The sequence below is a fragment of the Heteronotia binoei genome, chromosome 3, assembly GCF_032191835.1.
Source record: "Heteronotia binoei isolate CCM8104 ecotype False Entrance Well chromosome 3, APGP_CSIRO_Hbin_v1, whole genome shotgun sequence".
NCBI lineage: Eukaryota > Metazoa > Chordata > Lepidosauria > Squamata > Gekkonidae > Heteronotia > Heteronotia binoei.
The window spans coordinates 150,025,996-150,042,552 of NC_083225.1; the positions used below are offsets into that span (position 1 = coordinate 150,025,996).

Genomic DNA, 16,557 nt, shown 5'->3' on the forward strand with positions numbered 1-16,557 from the left:
TTCTGATCACAGTTACACTGTGAAGGAACATTTCAGGACTGAGCAAGCAAAAGAGTTTACCAGTATCTTTGTTATTCTGCTTGCGCTTGAAGGTCCTCATAACAATACTTGGCATTTTAATAGTACATCAGTGTACAGAGAACTTCACATATATTAACTTGCTGCAAGTCTTATAATAGCCTGGTAAGGTCAGCCAGTATTATAATTCCAGATAGAAGTTTGCCTAAAACCATGCAATTTGTTAATGGATCACCAAGGGATCACCTCTCATTTTTCTAGCCACTACATGACACCATGATTACCATATAGGGTTGAAGATTTCTTGCTGTCTGCAACTGGAAGTGAATCAGTCCCTATGGTTTGGACCAAAGCAACAACAACAAAAAAATGTAATCCATCCCATCGAATTCTTCATGCCTCTCCCTCCGCTAGCACTGGTCAGGCAAGTGTTTGCCTTCCCAACAGCATTGGTGCTGAAAACCCAATTCTTTAATTAACATTTCAGGCAGTTTAAAACTACATTCTAATCTAAAGCATGTCATGAAACAGTAAATGTGAATAGTTTTTTACTAATGTGTTCAGTTAGCAATTGGAACACACAGTACTGTTTAGTTAATCTAAAATTCACCTACCTAATGGAAATTTCTATATGAACCTAAGTCAAAGTGTGTCTTGTAGCAGTATTGAGCCAAGTAACATTGTCATGGGATCAGTAGGAGTGCTGGCTGCTAATGAGAACTGCCAGTGGTCCACCCCAAGGAGAAATCCAGAAGTGTTATGAGACTCTGCAGCTTCTCTCACCCCACAGATGGAACATTCCAGGAGTTCTCACTACAATCAGCATTGTCTCACTCCTGCTGGATGAGGGGTTTTTTTATGTATGTGAAGTTGCAGCCATTTAGTATGGATTAATTAATCCAGAAAAACCACCAGTTGCTGGTTCTGTATTTGCAATACCTAATCCCACTCCAATCACAAACTTTGAAAAGTTGAAAAATCCATCCTTTTATCTCTGAATATGAGTCCAAATATGTGAGTAAAATGTCTTAAGGAGTAACTGGTAGGTTCTCTCCTATGGACATTATATTAAAGTGACATTTAAACTATTTTCACTTGACACTAAAATTCTTGTATACTTTTTTGTGCTATGTAGAAATATCACTCAAGCCAGAGAGTGCTTTTTAAAAAACTGAATGTACATCTAGCCATTGTTTCCATTTGCATTTCATATATCTTTAAATATCTCAAATAAAGCCTTAAAACCGCAGCTCAAAAACAAGCATATACTAGTGCCAGAGTACATATACTAGTGACCCAAGATGGTATGCAGACATACACATTTATATCTCCATTGTCAGAGGATGCGTTAGGATGCGCATCACCCAACCACATAATATAAAAAGAACATAAAAAGTGCCTTGCAGATTAGACCAAGATCCTTCTGACCTAGCATTCTCCTTTCACCTGCACCAGCCAATTTTCCCTACATGTTTACAAACAGGAAATGCCCATTTTGCCTATCTTCAACAAATGGTAGTAAACTTGGAGTTTCCAGTTGACTATTGCAGATAATCCCCTGGATTATTCTCTATGTCAGATCTGTCCCCTTGATATTGTTGGAGCTGGACACTGGAGGGCACTACAGCTGTTATTTCCTTGAATGTGATGCCTCTTTTTGTCTTAAACTGGGAACTGCTCAACTGACCCCTCCCCCCTCCACCACACCTATCTCTCTGCACATGTCTCTGCAGGTCTCTCCTGAAGATACAATGCCCCTATACTCTCATACACATGATGCTGGATTAGCCAACCATTTGTGATATAGAAAGTACTGTTTAGGTTAGGCTTCTTTCTGATCTTTTGACTGCAGCCTGAGTGTGAACTGGATCTACTTGAATAAATGTAAGGAGTTTTTTTGTTTTTGTTTTTGTTTGCAATATACTTCTTGGGAGACTTATTTACAGCACTCAGTGTTGTGCTTCTATCTCTGCACAAAACTCTGCTATATTAACAAAATCTCCCAATAAATATAACTTCATGCTTTACAAGGCATTTAGCAATTTGTTCCTGATGCACATTAAAATGTAAAAATATGTCCATATATGATTTTTGTATACATTTCCCAATTTAACGATGTATGCAGATCTCTCTTTTTTGGAATAGGGCACAAGTTCTTTTCCTTTTAAAATTCACATTAAGCTATTTGAGTTACAGGCATTTTCTTGGGGAAGGCGTTAAGGGGGTTTTATTGTATTCAATGTGGTTTTAATTTAAAATTGAGTTACAAGATAGGGTACGTGCTTTAATAAACATTTCAATCAAAATTATTAATATTAATAATAATGAGGACCCCCTCCCTAACCATTTTGAGTAATCTCTGTACCTTAATTTGCTAACATCCCAGGGATTTAGAGGAAAGAATTTACAATTTGAATTTAGGGAGTTTTTAAAGAGTGCGTGTCTACTCAAAGTTGACTCAGTTTATAAAAGAACACAACAGGCAGCGCATAAACTTCAGCAGTGAAACTGCTTGGAGGGGTCATTTGGGGACTCTATGGAAACAGCTTAGGAAAGGAACTGCAGCTCAGTGGCTTTGGTATCTAAACCTGTCCAAGAGACCGTGCCAGTCTAATTCCTCAAAGCAGCCCCTCCCAAAAAGATGACATGCAAATAGAGGCACTCTGAGCCCTGCTGGCAGAACGAACCATCTTTAGAGAATTAAAGGACTTCCTTGGGCTCTGAATAGTAAGTGTTTGGAGCACCGAAAGAAGTGTCTCACCTTTAGCCATAGAGATATATATTTAGCTCTGAGGGCAGACTGTGGAATTGGAGGCCTAGAAAGATTGTTTATAAACACCCACTCCTGTGGCTCAGTTTTGCAGCAGAACGTCAGGCTGAACATAGAGAGCCAGGCTATGAGCGTGCAAGAAAGAGGGTTCACATCAAGCTGACCTCCACATGGAGCCCTGGCTGGTGATGCTGCTCTTTTTACAGGCAGGTGAGTATCAATCAAACGATGTCGCTGCTGACCTCTAAAACATCTACACTTCTGTGCTTTGTCCTCTCTTCCTCACAAGTTTCATTTTTGAATCTGACTCTATTATACCCAGGCAAGGCAAGCCATATTTAAACAGGTGAGTATGCTGAACTCCCCCCCCCCCCTCTCTATATTTGACATCTTAGAACAATCCTGGGTGTCACTGGCTGACTTTCATAACAACTGCATTGTACAAGCACGTAAACATTGAAGAAATCTTCCATTGTGCTTGTACATTCTAAAACGTCCTAAGTGACGTAAAGTCTCATCAAGTAAAGTGTTGTTTAAGTTAAGTAGGGCTTGTTCCAGGACATTACAGTGACATTCAGGCTGTTATAAAATACTTAACAGCTGCTTCAAAGGAATTACCGTAGATCAGGAGAATGGCTTGGCCTTGGGTACTCTAGCATATTGTATAGAAAGTTTCCTTCTACTGTCAGATCATTGGTCTGTCTAGCTCAGAGTATTCTATCCTCTTAGCAAGAAAAAGAGGTCTCCAGGGTCTCAGACACCACTTTCTTCTGAGATCCTTTACCTAGCTGAACTGATGCCCTTGTGCAGGCAAAGCGCATACTCCTTCTGAGCCACAGCCCCTCTCTCATATTGGAATGACCTCTTAAAAAGAATAATTGACTGGTTTTCTTCTTTTTGGAAATATTATTTTGCCTCAACCCCATCTTTTAAAGTAAGTAATTTTTACATACTCCTGAGGTAATGGTAGGAGGGAAGGGGAGAAAGATTGCAGAGAAAGACAATCGCTCTTTTAATAGTGCCATAGGAGCTGCCTCCCATAACAGTAGTTCCCCAAGATGGTGTGTGGATAGCAGAGCTACATTCTGAGAAACAGTCACTGAAAGATATTTTAATTGGTTGGAGATTCCTATATTCTGCCAATGTAAACTCCACAATGCCAGGAAAGCTGAGGTCATCCTGTATAACTCACCTGAAATGCCATAATATTTTAAGAAGTGCTAATTTAGCAACCTATGTAGCTAAACACGAAGGCCTGTATTTAAAAAAAAATCCTCTACAAATTTCAGGTTTTCTTAGCAGAATTGTCTTCAGCCATGCAACATATAAAGAATACTCTAATGGGGTAGGCTAATCTGATGAGTGACAGTGTGGTGTAGAGTTTCCAGCTAGGATCTGAGAGACATGGATACAAATCTCCCCTGCTGTGAAGCTCCCTAGGTGACTCTGAACTAATCATATTCTCTCAGTCTAACCTACTAAACAGCATGATCGTTTGGTTGAGAAACAGAGAACCATGTAGGTTGCCTTGAGCTCCTTGAAAGAAGGGCAGAATAAAGGTGAACTAAATGGATATCTTACTCTGTGAACAAATTCAGTTAATAATCAACACATCTTTGAAAACCAAAAAGGCAAGCTATCAGGCTGCAATCCTGGGGCACTTTCCTGGAAGTAAGCCCTATGGAACATTATGGACACTTCCCAGTAGATCTGTTTAGTGTTGCTCCCCTAGTCCACTGCCACAAAATTAAAAGAGAGTCTTGTGACAGCTTAAAGATGAACTGATTTATCATGCCATAAGTGTTTTTGGATTAGAGCTTATTTATCTATTTATACTCCACATTCCTTCGCAAAGGGGACCCAAAATGATGTGCTCCACATATTTATTGTATCTTCATAACAACCCTGTGAGAGGTTTGGCTAAGACAGAATGCTTGACCCAAGGTTACCCAGTGAGCTTCTATGGCATAAGGGGGATTTGAACCCCAAGCTTCCATTGTCTGTGGAATGGTTGCAGAAATAAGTCTGAAAACATGATAGCAATATATCCTATGATAGCAATACATCCTATAGTGATTACAAATATGAACCAAGGTAAGTGAAAATTCAAGAATCTCATTATTATTAAATCAGCGATCATAATCTGAGGCAATCATGTTCCCTTCCTTCAAAGCACACACACATTTTATATGAGCAGTTTCAGGGTACATGTGTCATAACAGGAAAGTTATTTACCTACTGTACGCTACTTATTTGGATATTTATACCCTGCTTTTATCCCCAGAGGAGCCAAAATGGCTTTCAACACCGTTCCTCCTCTCCAGTTGATTCTCACAACAGCCACCCTGTAAGGAAGGTTAGGCTGAGAGAGAATGACTGGCCCAAGGTCGGCCAGTAGCTTCAATGGCAGAGTGGGGATTCACACCCAAGCCTCCCAGATCCTTGTCTGACAGTCTAAACACTACACCATACTGGCTCTTTACTTCATTTGGTACATGAAGTGCATTCACAGTAGTTGCTCATCGTTTACCTTCCACCCTCTCCTGTGCCTATATATATAGTTAGGGCCAAATGCGATAAAATGCCTGCAACGTTTTCATGTATCGAAGATAAATTTAATGGTGACCATTTATACCAACAGCAATAGTGGTAATGCACTTACTAGACTTCCCAAGCCGATTTAACATCTGTAGTAATAAGGAAGGAAAGGTCCCCTGTGCAAGCACCAGTCTTTTCTGACTCTGGGGTGACGTTGCTTTCACAACATTTTCACGGCAGACTTTTTATGGGGTGGTTTGCCATTGCCTTCCCCAGTCATCTACACTTTCCCCCAGCAAGCAATAAAGGAATCCATAATTGTGACTGAGTCCTACTTTACAAAGCAGTTAGTTTTGCATATCGTTATCAGTTCATATTCAATGTGCCAAAAGATTCCTTTCTATTTATTGTGTTGAAAGAGCATTCCAGCTGAAATGCAGTCACTTTTATTCATTTATTTACTTCATTCATTGTCTACCTTTCTCGCTGAGACTCAAGGAGGATTGCAAAATAAACAGTTCACTCAGACAGCATAAGACATCCAATAAACAATGCAAACAGGACTAGAAAGAGAGAATTTTAAAAAACAAAACTGTTAGGAAACTATCTAAGTCTAAGGCATGACTTACCATAACCAATGTAGAGAGTGGGTAGGTACAAGTGCAGTAAAAGCAAGATTTATACAATAAATCCTAGTCCATTCTAAAACATCTTCCTAGACTGTTGCATTATATTGCAATTCTAATCCCTTTATAAAAACGATGTCTGGAACATTCTTGCTGATGGTCCATTTATGCTGAGTTCAAAGATGGATTCCTGCATACCAGGTATAATCCCAAAATATGAAGAGATGTTGTGGGATTTAAAAACAAAATTCTCCCACCTGCCAATCTGAGTTGCAGAAGTTGTGGCTCCTTTCATGTTGATGGCAGGCAGGAGTTCACAGCCCTTCAAGGCTGGCACAGCAAGTCCTTTCAGAAGGAATTGTCTCTTTGTAAAAGAGTAAGTGAGGAAATGTGATTCATACTTTTTCCTCTGAACTTTTCTAGACTGAGAGGTTTAGTTTGCAATGTGTAATCATCGTGAACATACTCAGATTATGTGTGTTGTCAATGAAATGCTTAACTTTTGCCCACCTTGAATATTAATATGCTTTTCAGGACTGACTGCTAAAGGAAGGCATTCCATTATACTCTTTAAAAAGGAGGTGGGGGAAAAAGAAAGGATTTATCTGTTCATATAACATCTGAACCTCCCCTCACCCCAATTCCTTTTGAGTAATTTATTAACTATATCTCAGTCATGCTTTAATTGAATTGAGGTCCTCAGATGCTGACTGGCTTTGTAATATTAACATACCTGACAGTTATGATCCAGATACAGCTGCCATTGTTTCTTTCTGCCTTTCCTAACAATGAAGCTATTGTGCGTCTTAGGTTCCAAAAATTAGAGCTGAATACTGCGTTGTAGAAAGAAGCTGCAACATTTTCAGGAATGCATATTTGATCTGGACAGAATGTTCTGAAGAGTGGCAGTAGGTAGAAGTGCCCTATCTTTGGTTTGAGGGTTATGTTTGTTTTTGAAACAATGCTGCTGTGCAAGGCAGTGTTTAAAATTTTTCCAAAATCTTCCTGTTTGCAGTGCACAGTTACTACTATTTTTGAAATCTGTATAAATCTTGAATGCCTTAACTAGATACATTCGTGCTGTTTAAATCTTTATGTGTTGGATCAATAGAGGGGATTTGACTGAAGATTTTGTTTAATTAACACTTAAATTGTTTTAAAAATACAAAATGAAAGGGAAAACTGCGATAGAGCTTATAGTTTTACTGAAAAGTGTTTTGAACAGTTGCTTGTTCAACCATGTGCCAATATCCACATTCATTTAAGCACTGTGCATTGATGAATGAAACAGCTTTTGCAGGCAGGGAAACAAGCTCAGACTGCCCATGAACAGTGACTTAATTGAATGAGCTGGATTTGTTTCTTATACACAGATCCTCATCATATTATACAGTTCTGCTGTAGTGATCTGAAATATGCAGGTCTGAACTTAGTTATTTGTTGCATCCTTTAAACATTTTCTCTAACCCTAACCCTAACCTAAAAATCTGTAATCTTTCATTGAAATCTGCCTCCGTTCCTGAGGACTGGAAGGTAGCAAATGTCACCCCCATCTTTAAAAAGGGTTCCAGAGGAGATCCGGGAAATTACAGGCCAGTCAGTCTGACTTCAATACCGGAAAAGTTGGTAGAAAGCATTATCAAGGACAGAATGAGTAGGCACATTGATGAACACGGGTTATTGAGGAAGACTCAGCATGGGTTCTGTAAGGGAAGATCTTGCCTCACTAACCTGTTACATTTATTTGAGGGGATGAACAAACATGTGGACAAAGGAGACCCGATAGATGTTGTTTACCTTGACTTCCAGAAAGCTTTTCATAAAATTCCTCATCAAAGGCTCCTTAGAAAGCTTGAGAGTCATGGAGTAAAAGGACAGGTCCTCTTGTGGATCAAAAACTGGCTGAGTAATAGGAAGCAGAGAGTGAGTATACATGGGCAGTCTTCGCAGTGGAGGACAGTAAGCAGTGCGGTGCCGCAGGGCTCGGTACTGGGTCCCATGCTCTTTAACTTGTTCATAAATGATTTAGAGTTGGGAGTGAGCAGTGAAGTGGCCAAGTTTGCGGATGACACTAAATTCTTCAGGGTGGTGAGAACCAGAGAGGATTGTGAGGAACTCCAAAGGGATCTGTTGAGGCTGGGTGAGTGGGCGTCAACGTGGCAGATGCGGTTCAATGTGGCCAAGTGCAAAGTAATGCACATTGGGGCCAAGAATCCCAGCTACAAATACAAGTTGATGGGGTGTGAACTGGCAGAGACTGACTAAGAGAGAGATCTTGGGGTCGTGGTAGATAACTCACTGAAAATGTCAAGACAGTGTGCGTTTGCAATAAAAAAGGCCAACGCCATGCTGGGAATTATTAGGAAGGGAATTGAAAACAAATCAGCATCATAATGCCCCTGTATAAATCAATGGTGCGGTCTCATTTGGAGTACTGTGTGCAGTTCTGGTCGCTGCACCTCAAAAAGGATATTATAGCATTGGAGAAAGTCCAGAAAAGGGCAACTAGAATGATTAAAGGGCTGGAACACTTTCCCTATGAAGAAAGGTTGAAACGCTTGGGACTCTCTAGCTTGGAGAAACGTCGACTGCGGGGTGACATGATAGAGGTTTACAGGATAATGCATGGGATGGAGAAAGTAGAGAAAGAGGTACTTTTCTCCCTTTCTCACAATACAAGAACTCGTGGGCATTCGATGAAATTGCTGAGCAGACAGGTTAAAACGGATAAAAGGAAGTACTTCTTCACCCAAAGGGTGATTAACATGTGGAATTCACTGCCACAGGAGGTGGTGGCGGCCACAAGCATGGCCACCTTCAAGAGGGGTTTAGATAAAAATATGGAGCAGAGGTCCATCAGTGGCTATTAGCCACAGTGTGTGTATGTGTGTGTGTGTGTATATATAAATTTTTTGGCCACTGTGTGACACAGAGTGTTGGACTGGATGGGCCATTGGCCTGATCCAACATGGCTTCTCTTATGTTCTCCACCAGAACATCAGACTTATTCATTTGCAAGTGTTCTGAAAGAATTTTATCCAGGGTCCTTTTCCTGGAAAAAGAGGTGCTGGAACTCTCAAGAGGGAAATGAAAGAGAAACATACAGAAGTCCCTCATGAACTTTGAAACATTTTTTGAGAATTTTGTTTCCACAAAAAGGTTCTGGAACTCTGTTCTGCCACGTTCCCCAGGGGGGAAAAAGCCATGGTTTTAACTATCTACCTCATACTGCTTCTTAATTTATTAGTTCTAAACAGATTACTAAAATATACAAAAAGCTAGACCCCATTTGAATGGCTGCAAAAATCTTAACGCAGACGCATAAAGTTTCATAGCTAAAAGAGGGATAGATCTGCTATTATCTTCTAATAAAAGAGAAAAGAGAGAAAATAATTAGAATTAGAAAAGAGAGAAAAGAAAGAATCCCTACATACAGAAGCGATTTCCATCCGTAGAGCAGGACTTTTCTGCCTCCCCTTTGTGCTGCAGTCCCAAATATCTCCAGAAATGCTGTACCTCACCAATACCTTGGGGGCAGTTGTAGGTTTTGCATTGTGGGAAGGAGGGGGGAGGAATAGCTGACAATTCCCCTTCTGTCTTTGTAGATCCTTTGTGGGATCCAGTTTATCAGAAATAATACACGTTCCTTGGAACTATTGCTTTAAGAAGCAGTGAGACAAGTACATGCATATATACTGGAAACATCATATGGGGCACTGTGAGCTCCCTTGCATATTACACACACCAGTGGTCATCACCCAAAAATGGTTAGAGGGGAAGGATGATGGTGTCTTCATGATGGTGCCTTCTGTGCACAGGCTTCTTGTTGCCTGCAGCTTTCTTAGGACACAGTCTTAGGAAATGTAAACCACTTTCATGGAAATTCTTGTGTACTATGCTGCTGCTACATTTAAAAATTGTGGATTGTGGTGGATGGATATTTAAATCTCATTTTTTAAAAAGTGCTACCTACCTCCTTCCCTTACCCCTACTGCCTCAGATCTCTTACCTGATTACTCCTTGGTGGTTAGGTATTCTTCAGAAGGGCAGAAACAGAACCCTTTCTTCTTCAGCCACTGTCTGCAGCGTTCCTACTCAGGATTGAAGGTTCCCCAGATAATCTATATTGTCTAATACCAGTGTATCTTTTCCTCAGTCCCAGCCAGGCCTCGGATTCAGCGGGAGCTCACAGCAGCACAGCTCCTGAACCTTTCTGACAGTTCCACCTCCTCCTTCCTACCTTATCCATTGAATAATAGGTGCAGCTGCATAACAATCCTGGATGAGCTCCACCACTTATTTTTCTACAAAACGACCCCTCCCAGCACTTATGACCCAGTAGAGAGGGGCAGTTCCAAGCCACTATATGAGAGATTGGAATTTAAGGATAATTCTTTTGGCAGACATCCAAGCTTTAAAGAGTTTTTTCACCCAAGGGGGTTAATGCAGTTAACCACAGTGTGAATGTTAAACCTGCCTTGGCCAGAATGTTTATTTGCAGTACAAATACTTCTCCACATTCTCTCTAATTTTAACAATATGTCCATTTAACAAATACAGCAGGCAGGGTTTAATTAAGATTTGCTGAGGCCTTAATCTATGTCAAGTTTTGTAAACCCCATAGAATTAACCAGGAGTTGTTTTGTAGAAAAATAGGTGGTGGAGCTCATCCAGGAATTGTTATGCAGCTGCACCTACTATTCAATGGACAAGGTGGGAAGGAGGAGGTGGAACTGTCAGAAAGGTTCAGGAGCTGTGCTCCTGTGAGCTCCCACTGAATCCAAGGCCTGAAATTAACATTAAAATGGTAATGGTCATTTTAGTAATTTTCATCCTTTTTTGTTGTTTAGGACTCTCATAATCTGAGAACTTCAGCTGTAGGATTTTATTAGTTTTATATGATTGTATTCATTAGTCATTGTTGTCTATCACCCACAGCCCAGCGCTAGCCAGGACAGAGTTGCCAATCCTCAGTTGAGGGCAGAGGATCCCCCAGTTTGGAGGCCCTCCCCTTGCTTCAGGGGCATCAGAAAGCAGGGGAAGGAGAGGGAAATATCTGTTGGGCCCTCCATTATTCCCTATAGAGACCAATTCCCAGAGGGTATAATGGTGAATTGATCAGTGGGTATCTAGGGCTTGCTTTTTGAGGTAGAGGCACCAAATTTGCAGCATAGCATCCAGTGCACCTCCTCAAAACACCCTCCAAGTTTCAAAAAGAATGGACCAGGGGATCCAATTCTATGAGCCGCAAAATAAAATGCCCCTATCTTTCATTATTTGCAATGGAGGGAAGACATTTAAAAGAGGTGCAGCCCCTTTAAATGTGATGGCCAGAACTCCCTTCAGAGTTCTAAAATAAATAAATTGTTTATTTAGCTTGTGTGCATGTGCTTGCACTTGTGCAGTCTTCTGAAAGCAGGAGAGAAGTAGGTACAAGAATGCTATCAGAGTTTGAGCTTTTGCTACATTTTAATGTTCAATTGAGGCTGATTGGGTAACAAGCCAAACCTTGGCAAACCACACGCCATCTTCTTGCTTATTTGCTAATGCATGGTGTCCGCTGACACCTGTCAACACCTTTCCTGGTACCCCCCAAGTGTTCTTAGAAAGTAGGCAGGGCCAAGTGGGTTCTTTGCCCAGCAAGATCACTAGACATCTGATTGCACATCTTAAACAGTTTCTGGCTGCTCCCTGACATTTTTAGGTTCCTGTGACAGCCATTTTGTGGTTGCAACTACTACTCTGTGTCAGAATTCAAAAGGTACCCCTATGCTAGTTTTTATGCATATTTTGGAAGCATTTGAAACTGTGGAGAAATATCAGATGCTGCGGACATAGATGCTTTAAGCAGATCATGTAATCTTATGGGTTGTACTGAATTTCTGAAGGGCCACACATTCAGAAGGAAGTGGGAAAATGTAGAGATGGACTCAAATGATTTCAGTCAAATACATTAAAAACCATATTCCCTTGCCTTTGCAGTTTGGAATGGCGTCCTTGGGAAAACCCATTCTTTGCACAAAAGAGGAATCCTTGAGTTAGCAGGAACCATAAAATGTAGCACAGGACGAATTCCTTTGGCATATCTGGGTTATGGATGCTACTGTGGCCTGGGAGGACATGGCTGGCCTAAAGATAAAACAGACTGGTAAGAACATCAGTGAATTCCCCAAGTGTGTGTCATGCTTGTCTTCCAGAAACAGAATTCCCTTTAAATGATGGCAGTTTTATCTAAAGAACAAGAGCAACCCTATCAGCAATAGCCCAGCCAAGCAGCAAATGCACATAGTGGTGGGTAGCAAGAGGCAAGTGATGCAATAAGATTAGAACACAACCTGGCCTTTATTATGCTGGATAAAATTACTGTGTTGCTAAATTGAAGATGAAGTAGGAAACAAGGGATGCTGCTGTGCCCTCATTTAACTAACTTTAAAATCACTGGAGCTTTTCTAAGGATAAATGTGATTTAACTCTCATTTCACCGAGTGACACATCAGGGTCAGTCTTGCTGGTGCGCTTAGTTCTGTTTGCACAAAAGTTTTTCATAACCTGTCTGATCCTTCAATGCAAACCTAGGAGTACTGAGAAGGACATACAGTTTCTTGTACACTGTGCCAGTGATACACCTTCTGTGCTGTGTGTATCTTGCAAGCCTTTCTTGTTGCTGATTGTGCTTAAGATCTAAAAGAAAACAGGCAGAAGCCTTCTTGGGCTGCTTGCACTGTTGTACTGTCATATCTGACATAATCTTGTATACTTTAGCTGAAGTAGGATGAATAACAGTATGATGAGTAGTTTCTCTAGACTAATGTGGCAGATGGCACACCTCTGTACTAGGTGCAGGAACAAGATATGGTGTCAACATTACAATCACAAGTTTTCTCTGTAGGTGGCACAAGATCCAGGACACATACACACCTGAGGGTTCTCAAAAATGCCATATTTGCTAATGAATTAGGTTCTCATGGATATTGCCCCCCCATTCGGAATAAAGAGACTGACAACAATGTGGGATAAAGGGCCACTTTATTTAAATAACGGCAATGGGAATAAACATGGGGCCAGGTTGAGCCAGGGGTCACTTAAACGCAGACCACCTCCCCAACCTGAAACTGGGCGAGCCACAGGCCCCGGGAGTGAGCCGACTCAACGGCTCAAACCCGGCCGGCCAGGCACTAGATCCAGCTCACTGAGGTCCACCCTCCCCCGTGCCGTGCAGCCTGGGCTGTGGACCACTCCCTAGAGACTGGATCACCAGGCTCCCTGGAGCCAACCTTGTGCCGTGCAGCTTAGGTCCCCCAGGGGCGCCTTGCACCCCCAAAGGTGCATTGCCATGTGAGCTCACCAAATGCCCCCAAAAGAACATGTTCCCAATGGTAAAACCGCCAGTGACCAACTAAAAGCAGCACCGCCGTAGCCAATTGCCAGCGCACCATCTACAGTGTAAGGTAGGCGAAAACACTCCCAAGCCAGCCAATTTGCTTGAAAGCGAAAAATTCCTACCTGGCCCCACAATCGGCGACCAGCCTGTGCCTACACTGCATGACGGGCGGGCGGCTGGGCCGACAAGCCCTGAACCGACTGCACAGGGAGGAGAGGGGCCAGCCTACTTAAGGCTGCCCCACCCACCAGGCAGTCAGGGCAAACCAAGTCTCCCTCTCCTTCAGGGGAGGCAAAGAACGGCACCCATCCTAAGGCGGCCGATTGGCCGCCCGGCTGGGTGGTGCCGAATTGCCCCCCCATTCGGAATAAAGAGACCGACAACAATGTGGGATAAAGGGCCACTTTATTTAAATAACGGCAATGGGAATAAACATGGGGCCAGGTTGAGCCAGGGGTCACTTAAACGCAGACCACCTCCCCAACCTGAAACTGGGCGAGCCACAGGCCCCGGGAGTGAGCCGACTCAACGGCTCAAACCCAGCCGGCCAGGCACTAGATCCAGCTCACTGAGGTCCACCCTCCCCCGTGCCGTGCAGCCTGGGCTGTGGACCACTCCCTAGAGACTGGATCACCAGGCTCCCTGGAGCCAACCTTGTGCCGTGCAGCTTAGGTCCCCCAGGGGCGCCTTGCACCCCCAAAGGTGCATTGCCATGTGAGCTCACCAAATGCCCCCAAAAGAACATGTTCCCAATGGTAAAACCGCCAAGGACAGCGCCAAGCCTCTGCTTAGGCCACTGACCCCCCACCGGAGAGAACATGTTCCAGCCGTGAGAGACTGAGACCCCCAGTGTGGGCAGGAGTACCCCAATCCCAGGACCCAGCTCTCCACTCCGCTCATCTGGTCGGGGTGTGTGGGTGTGTGTGTGTGTACTTACAACAAAAAATCTGACATGCCTACATGACTTCAGTGTAACCTGGAAGCGATGTAGGCATATCAGGGATATCAGAGTGACACTTTGGTTTGGGGAAAAAAACTCTATAGTAGAAGCTAATTCTACCATAGAGTTTTTGTCCAAAAACAGAATGTTGCTCTGGCATCCCTGATGTGCCGGTCACTTCTGGGTCACACCGGAAGTCACATGACCACATTGCTGAAACATTGTGTGAGACTGTGCTCCCAGTAAGCCCACTCCCCATCCTCTGCTGGCTCCCTGGATGGACCCAGGAACCCTAACTGCCCCCTAAGCAATCCTAGAGCTCTGATTGTGGTCTATCAGAAATGTTTCTGGGAATAGACACATGCATTAACACAAAGATATGGCAGGATAAAAAGTAATAGTAAAGTATTAATTTTCACATGTTTTAAAAAAACTGTACAATCCTTAAAATACATTGTGGAGTAACCACAGATGGCAATCCATATGCATATTACTGTTGCTTGATGCATTTATTTAATGCCTTATTCCAGACAACTAATTACTTGTAACAACATTAAAAATTTCATGGGCTTTCACAGTGTCAATACAAACTCTTGCCAGAGTGCTGGAAAATTTTCTGTATAGAATGCTGTACCTGTTATTCTTTTGGATGACCTTGTGCCAGTAGGGCCCTTAGAAGTGCTTGCAAATATAACAGATCTATCTGTGTTGCCTAAAGGTGCTGCCATGGTCATGACTGCTGCTATGGCTTTGCAGAAGAGCAAGGATGCAATCCCAAGACAACTAGGTACAGATGGAGCTGTAGGCGCAACACTGTGGTATGTGGTAAGGAACCAACTTTGATTTCGTTGTAGAGTTTAGATGTATATTATTCACAATATCATGGGAGGCATAAATTTAGGGAAGCCATTTTAGAGGTGGAGGAGGCAAAGCAATTTCAGAAGGAAGACTCATAGCAAGCATCAAGGGGCTTGTTCTTGCACATACTTCCATTTAAATGGTGAAAAAAATATGCCTTTACAAAAGCATTTGGTGTGGTTATTTTATACCTATATACCAGAATAATTGCAATTCCAGAGGGTAGATTTAATTCCCAGGTTTGCATATATAGCATTCTATATAGGTATAGAATGCAGGTATAGCATTCGAGACAGAGATTGGGACCATGGTGAATGGGAAGAGGAGGCCTATGCCTTCCGCTCCATACCATTTTCTCTACCTGAAATGACCCTAGGAACCTGCAATTGGCCTTGCTGAAAAAGCTAAGCAAAGAGTGGTTCTTCAGGGCTATTTTGCTTATTTATTTATTATTTCAATTTATATACTGCTCCTCCCCCACAAAGTGGGACTTGCCAGTTCACAGGAATATTAAAAAAAGAGATAACAAATATAGTTAAACAGTATAAAATACAAAGTATAAAGAGCAAACATTTTGGTTTGGGAAAAAACGACAAGACAGAGGACATAGGCCCCCACACCAAGATCCTGGTCTAAATAAGGCCCTTGCACACCAGGGAGTTAAATTCTAAGCACATCTGATCCACAGGACCCATGGAATAACATGAGGACTCGCAATATGTGAATTGTCCCTTAAATGGTATTCTTGATTCCCAAATTCCAGGATAAATCTATAATGCAAAAAATGAGAAAATGAGAATGCAGAATGAGAAAATGGAATGCAGAAATGAGAAAATGGAATGCAGTAAATGAAAGCAGTGATGTACCTTGACTGTATATGAGGATGCCTTCTTTCATGAATGCATGTATGCAAAATAGAGGTTATGGAACACAAGGAACAGCAAGCTCATCATTTTCTTTAGTATACATCAAGTGACAAGATACTTTTCAAAAAGGCAAAAATAATGTTATAAATTTCAAATTAACAAAAAAAAGTCAAGGGTACTTAAAATCAGTAAATAAATTATTTCTCTTTCTACTCTGCTTCCAGAAGAATCATGCCCCCAAAGAGTAGCGGTATTCAGAAACACATATTAAGAATAAAGAAACATTGCTAAGTGGTTGTTAGCTATTCTAGGTGGATCTTCCATTCAGCTTTATCTACTAAGTCTTTCTCTCTTTCAGATACAGTACTAGACAGATGTCAACAAATAGTGTGCCAATGCGACAGAGAAGCAGCTGAATGTTTGCGATCTGCTGTTTTTAACCGACGCTATATTCTCTGGCCAAATTTTTTGTGTAGCCAAACTCATCCCATGTGTACTTATAATGTTAATGAGAATGGTAAGGGGTGTAAAAAGATTTTTAAAAATTAATGTGGAACTTT

The 16,557-nt window shown here is 41.9% G+C and overlaps 1 protein-coding gene across 2 annotated transcripts; it reads left to right on the top strand.

Moving 5' to 3' along the window:
* The first annotated feature begins 2,677 nt into the window (after positions 1 to 2,677).
* On the top strand, positions 2,678 to 16,557 carry LOC132568980 (group 10 secretory phospholipase A2-like). 2 transcript variants are annotated; one of them, XM_060235166.1, is made up of 4 exons: positions 2,678 to 2,998; positions 11,935 to 12,100; positions 14,992 to 15,091; positions 16,356 to 16,557. In XM_060235166.1, the coding sequence occupies exons 1-4, from the start codon at positions 2,959 to 2,961 to the stop codon at positions 16,365 to 16,367; spliced, it is 318 nt and encodes a 105-aa protein (XP_060091149.1). In that variant the 5' UTR covers positions 2,678 to 2,958; the 3' UTR covers positions 16,368 to 16,557. The 2 variants fall into 2 exon arrangements, with proteins under 2 accessions (XP_060091149.1, XP_060091148.1); XM_060235165.1 differs by having other exon boundaries at positions 2,680 to 2,998; positions 14,992 to 15,098.

Coding starts and splice junctions, on each gene's coding strand:
- LOC132568980 (XM_060235165.1), top strand. CDS start 2,959: ATGGAGCCCTGGCTGGTGATGCTGCTCTTTTTACAGGCAG. Junction 2,999..11,934: donor GCTGCTCTTTTTACAGGCAG/GTGAGTATCAAT, acceptor TTGCCTTTGCAG/TTTGGAATGGCGTCCTTGGG. Junction 15,099..16,355: donor GCGCAACACTGTGGTATGTG/GTAAGGAACCAA, acceptor TCTCTCTTTCAG/ATACAGTACTAGACAGATGT.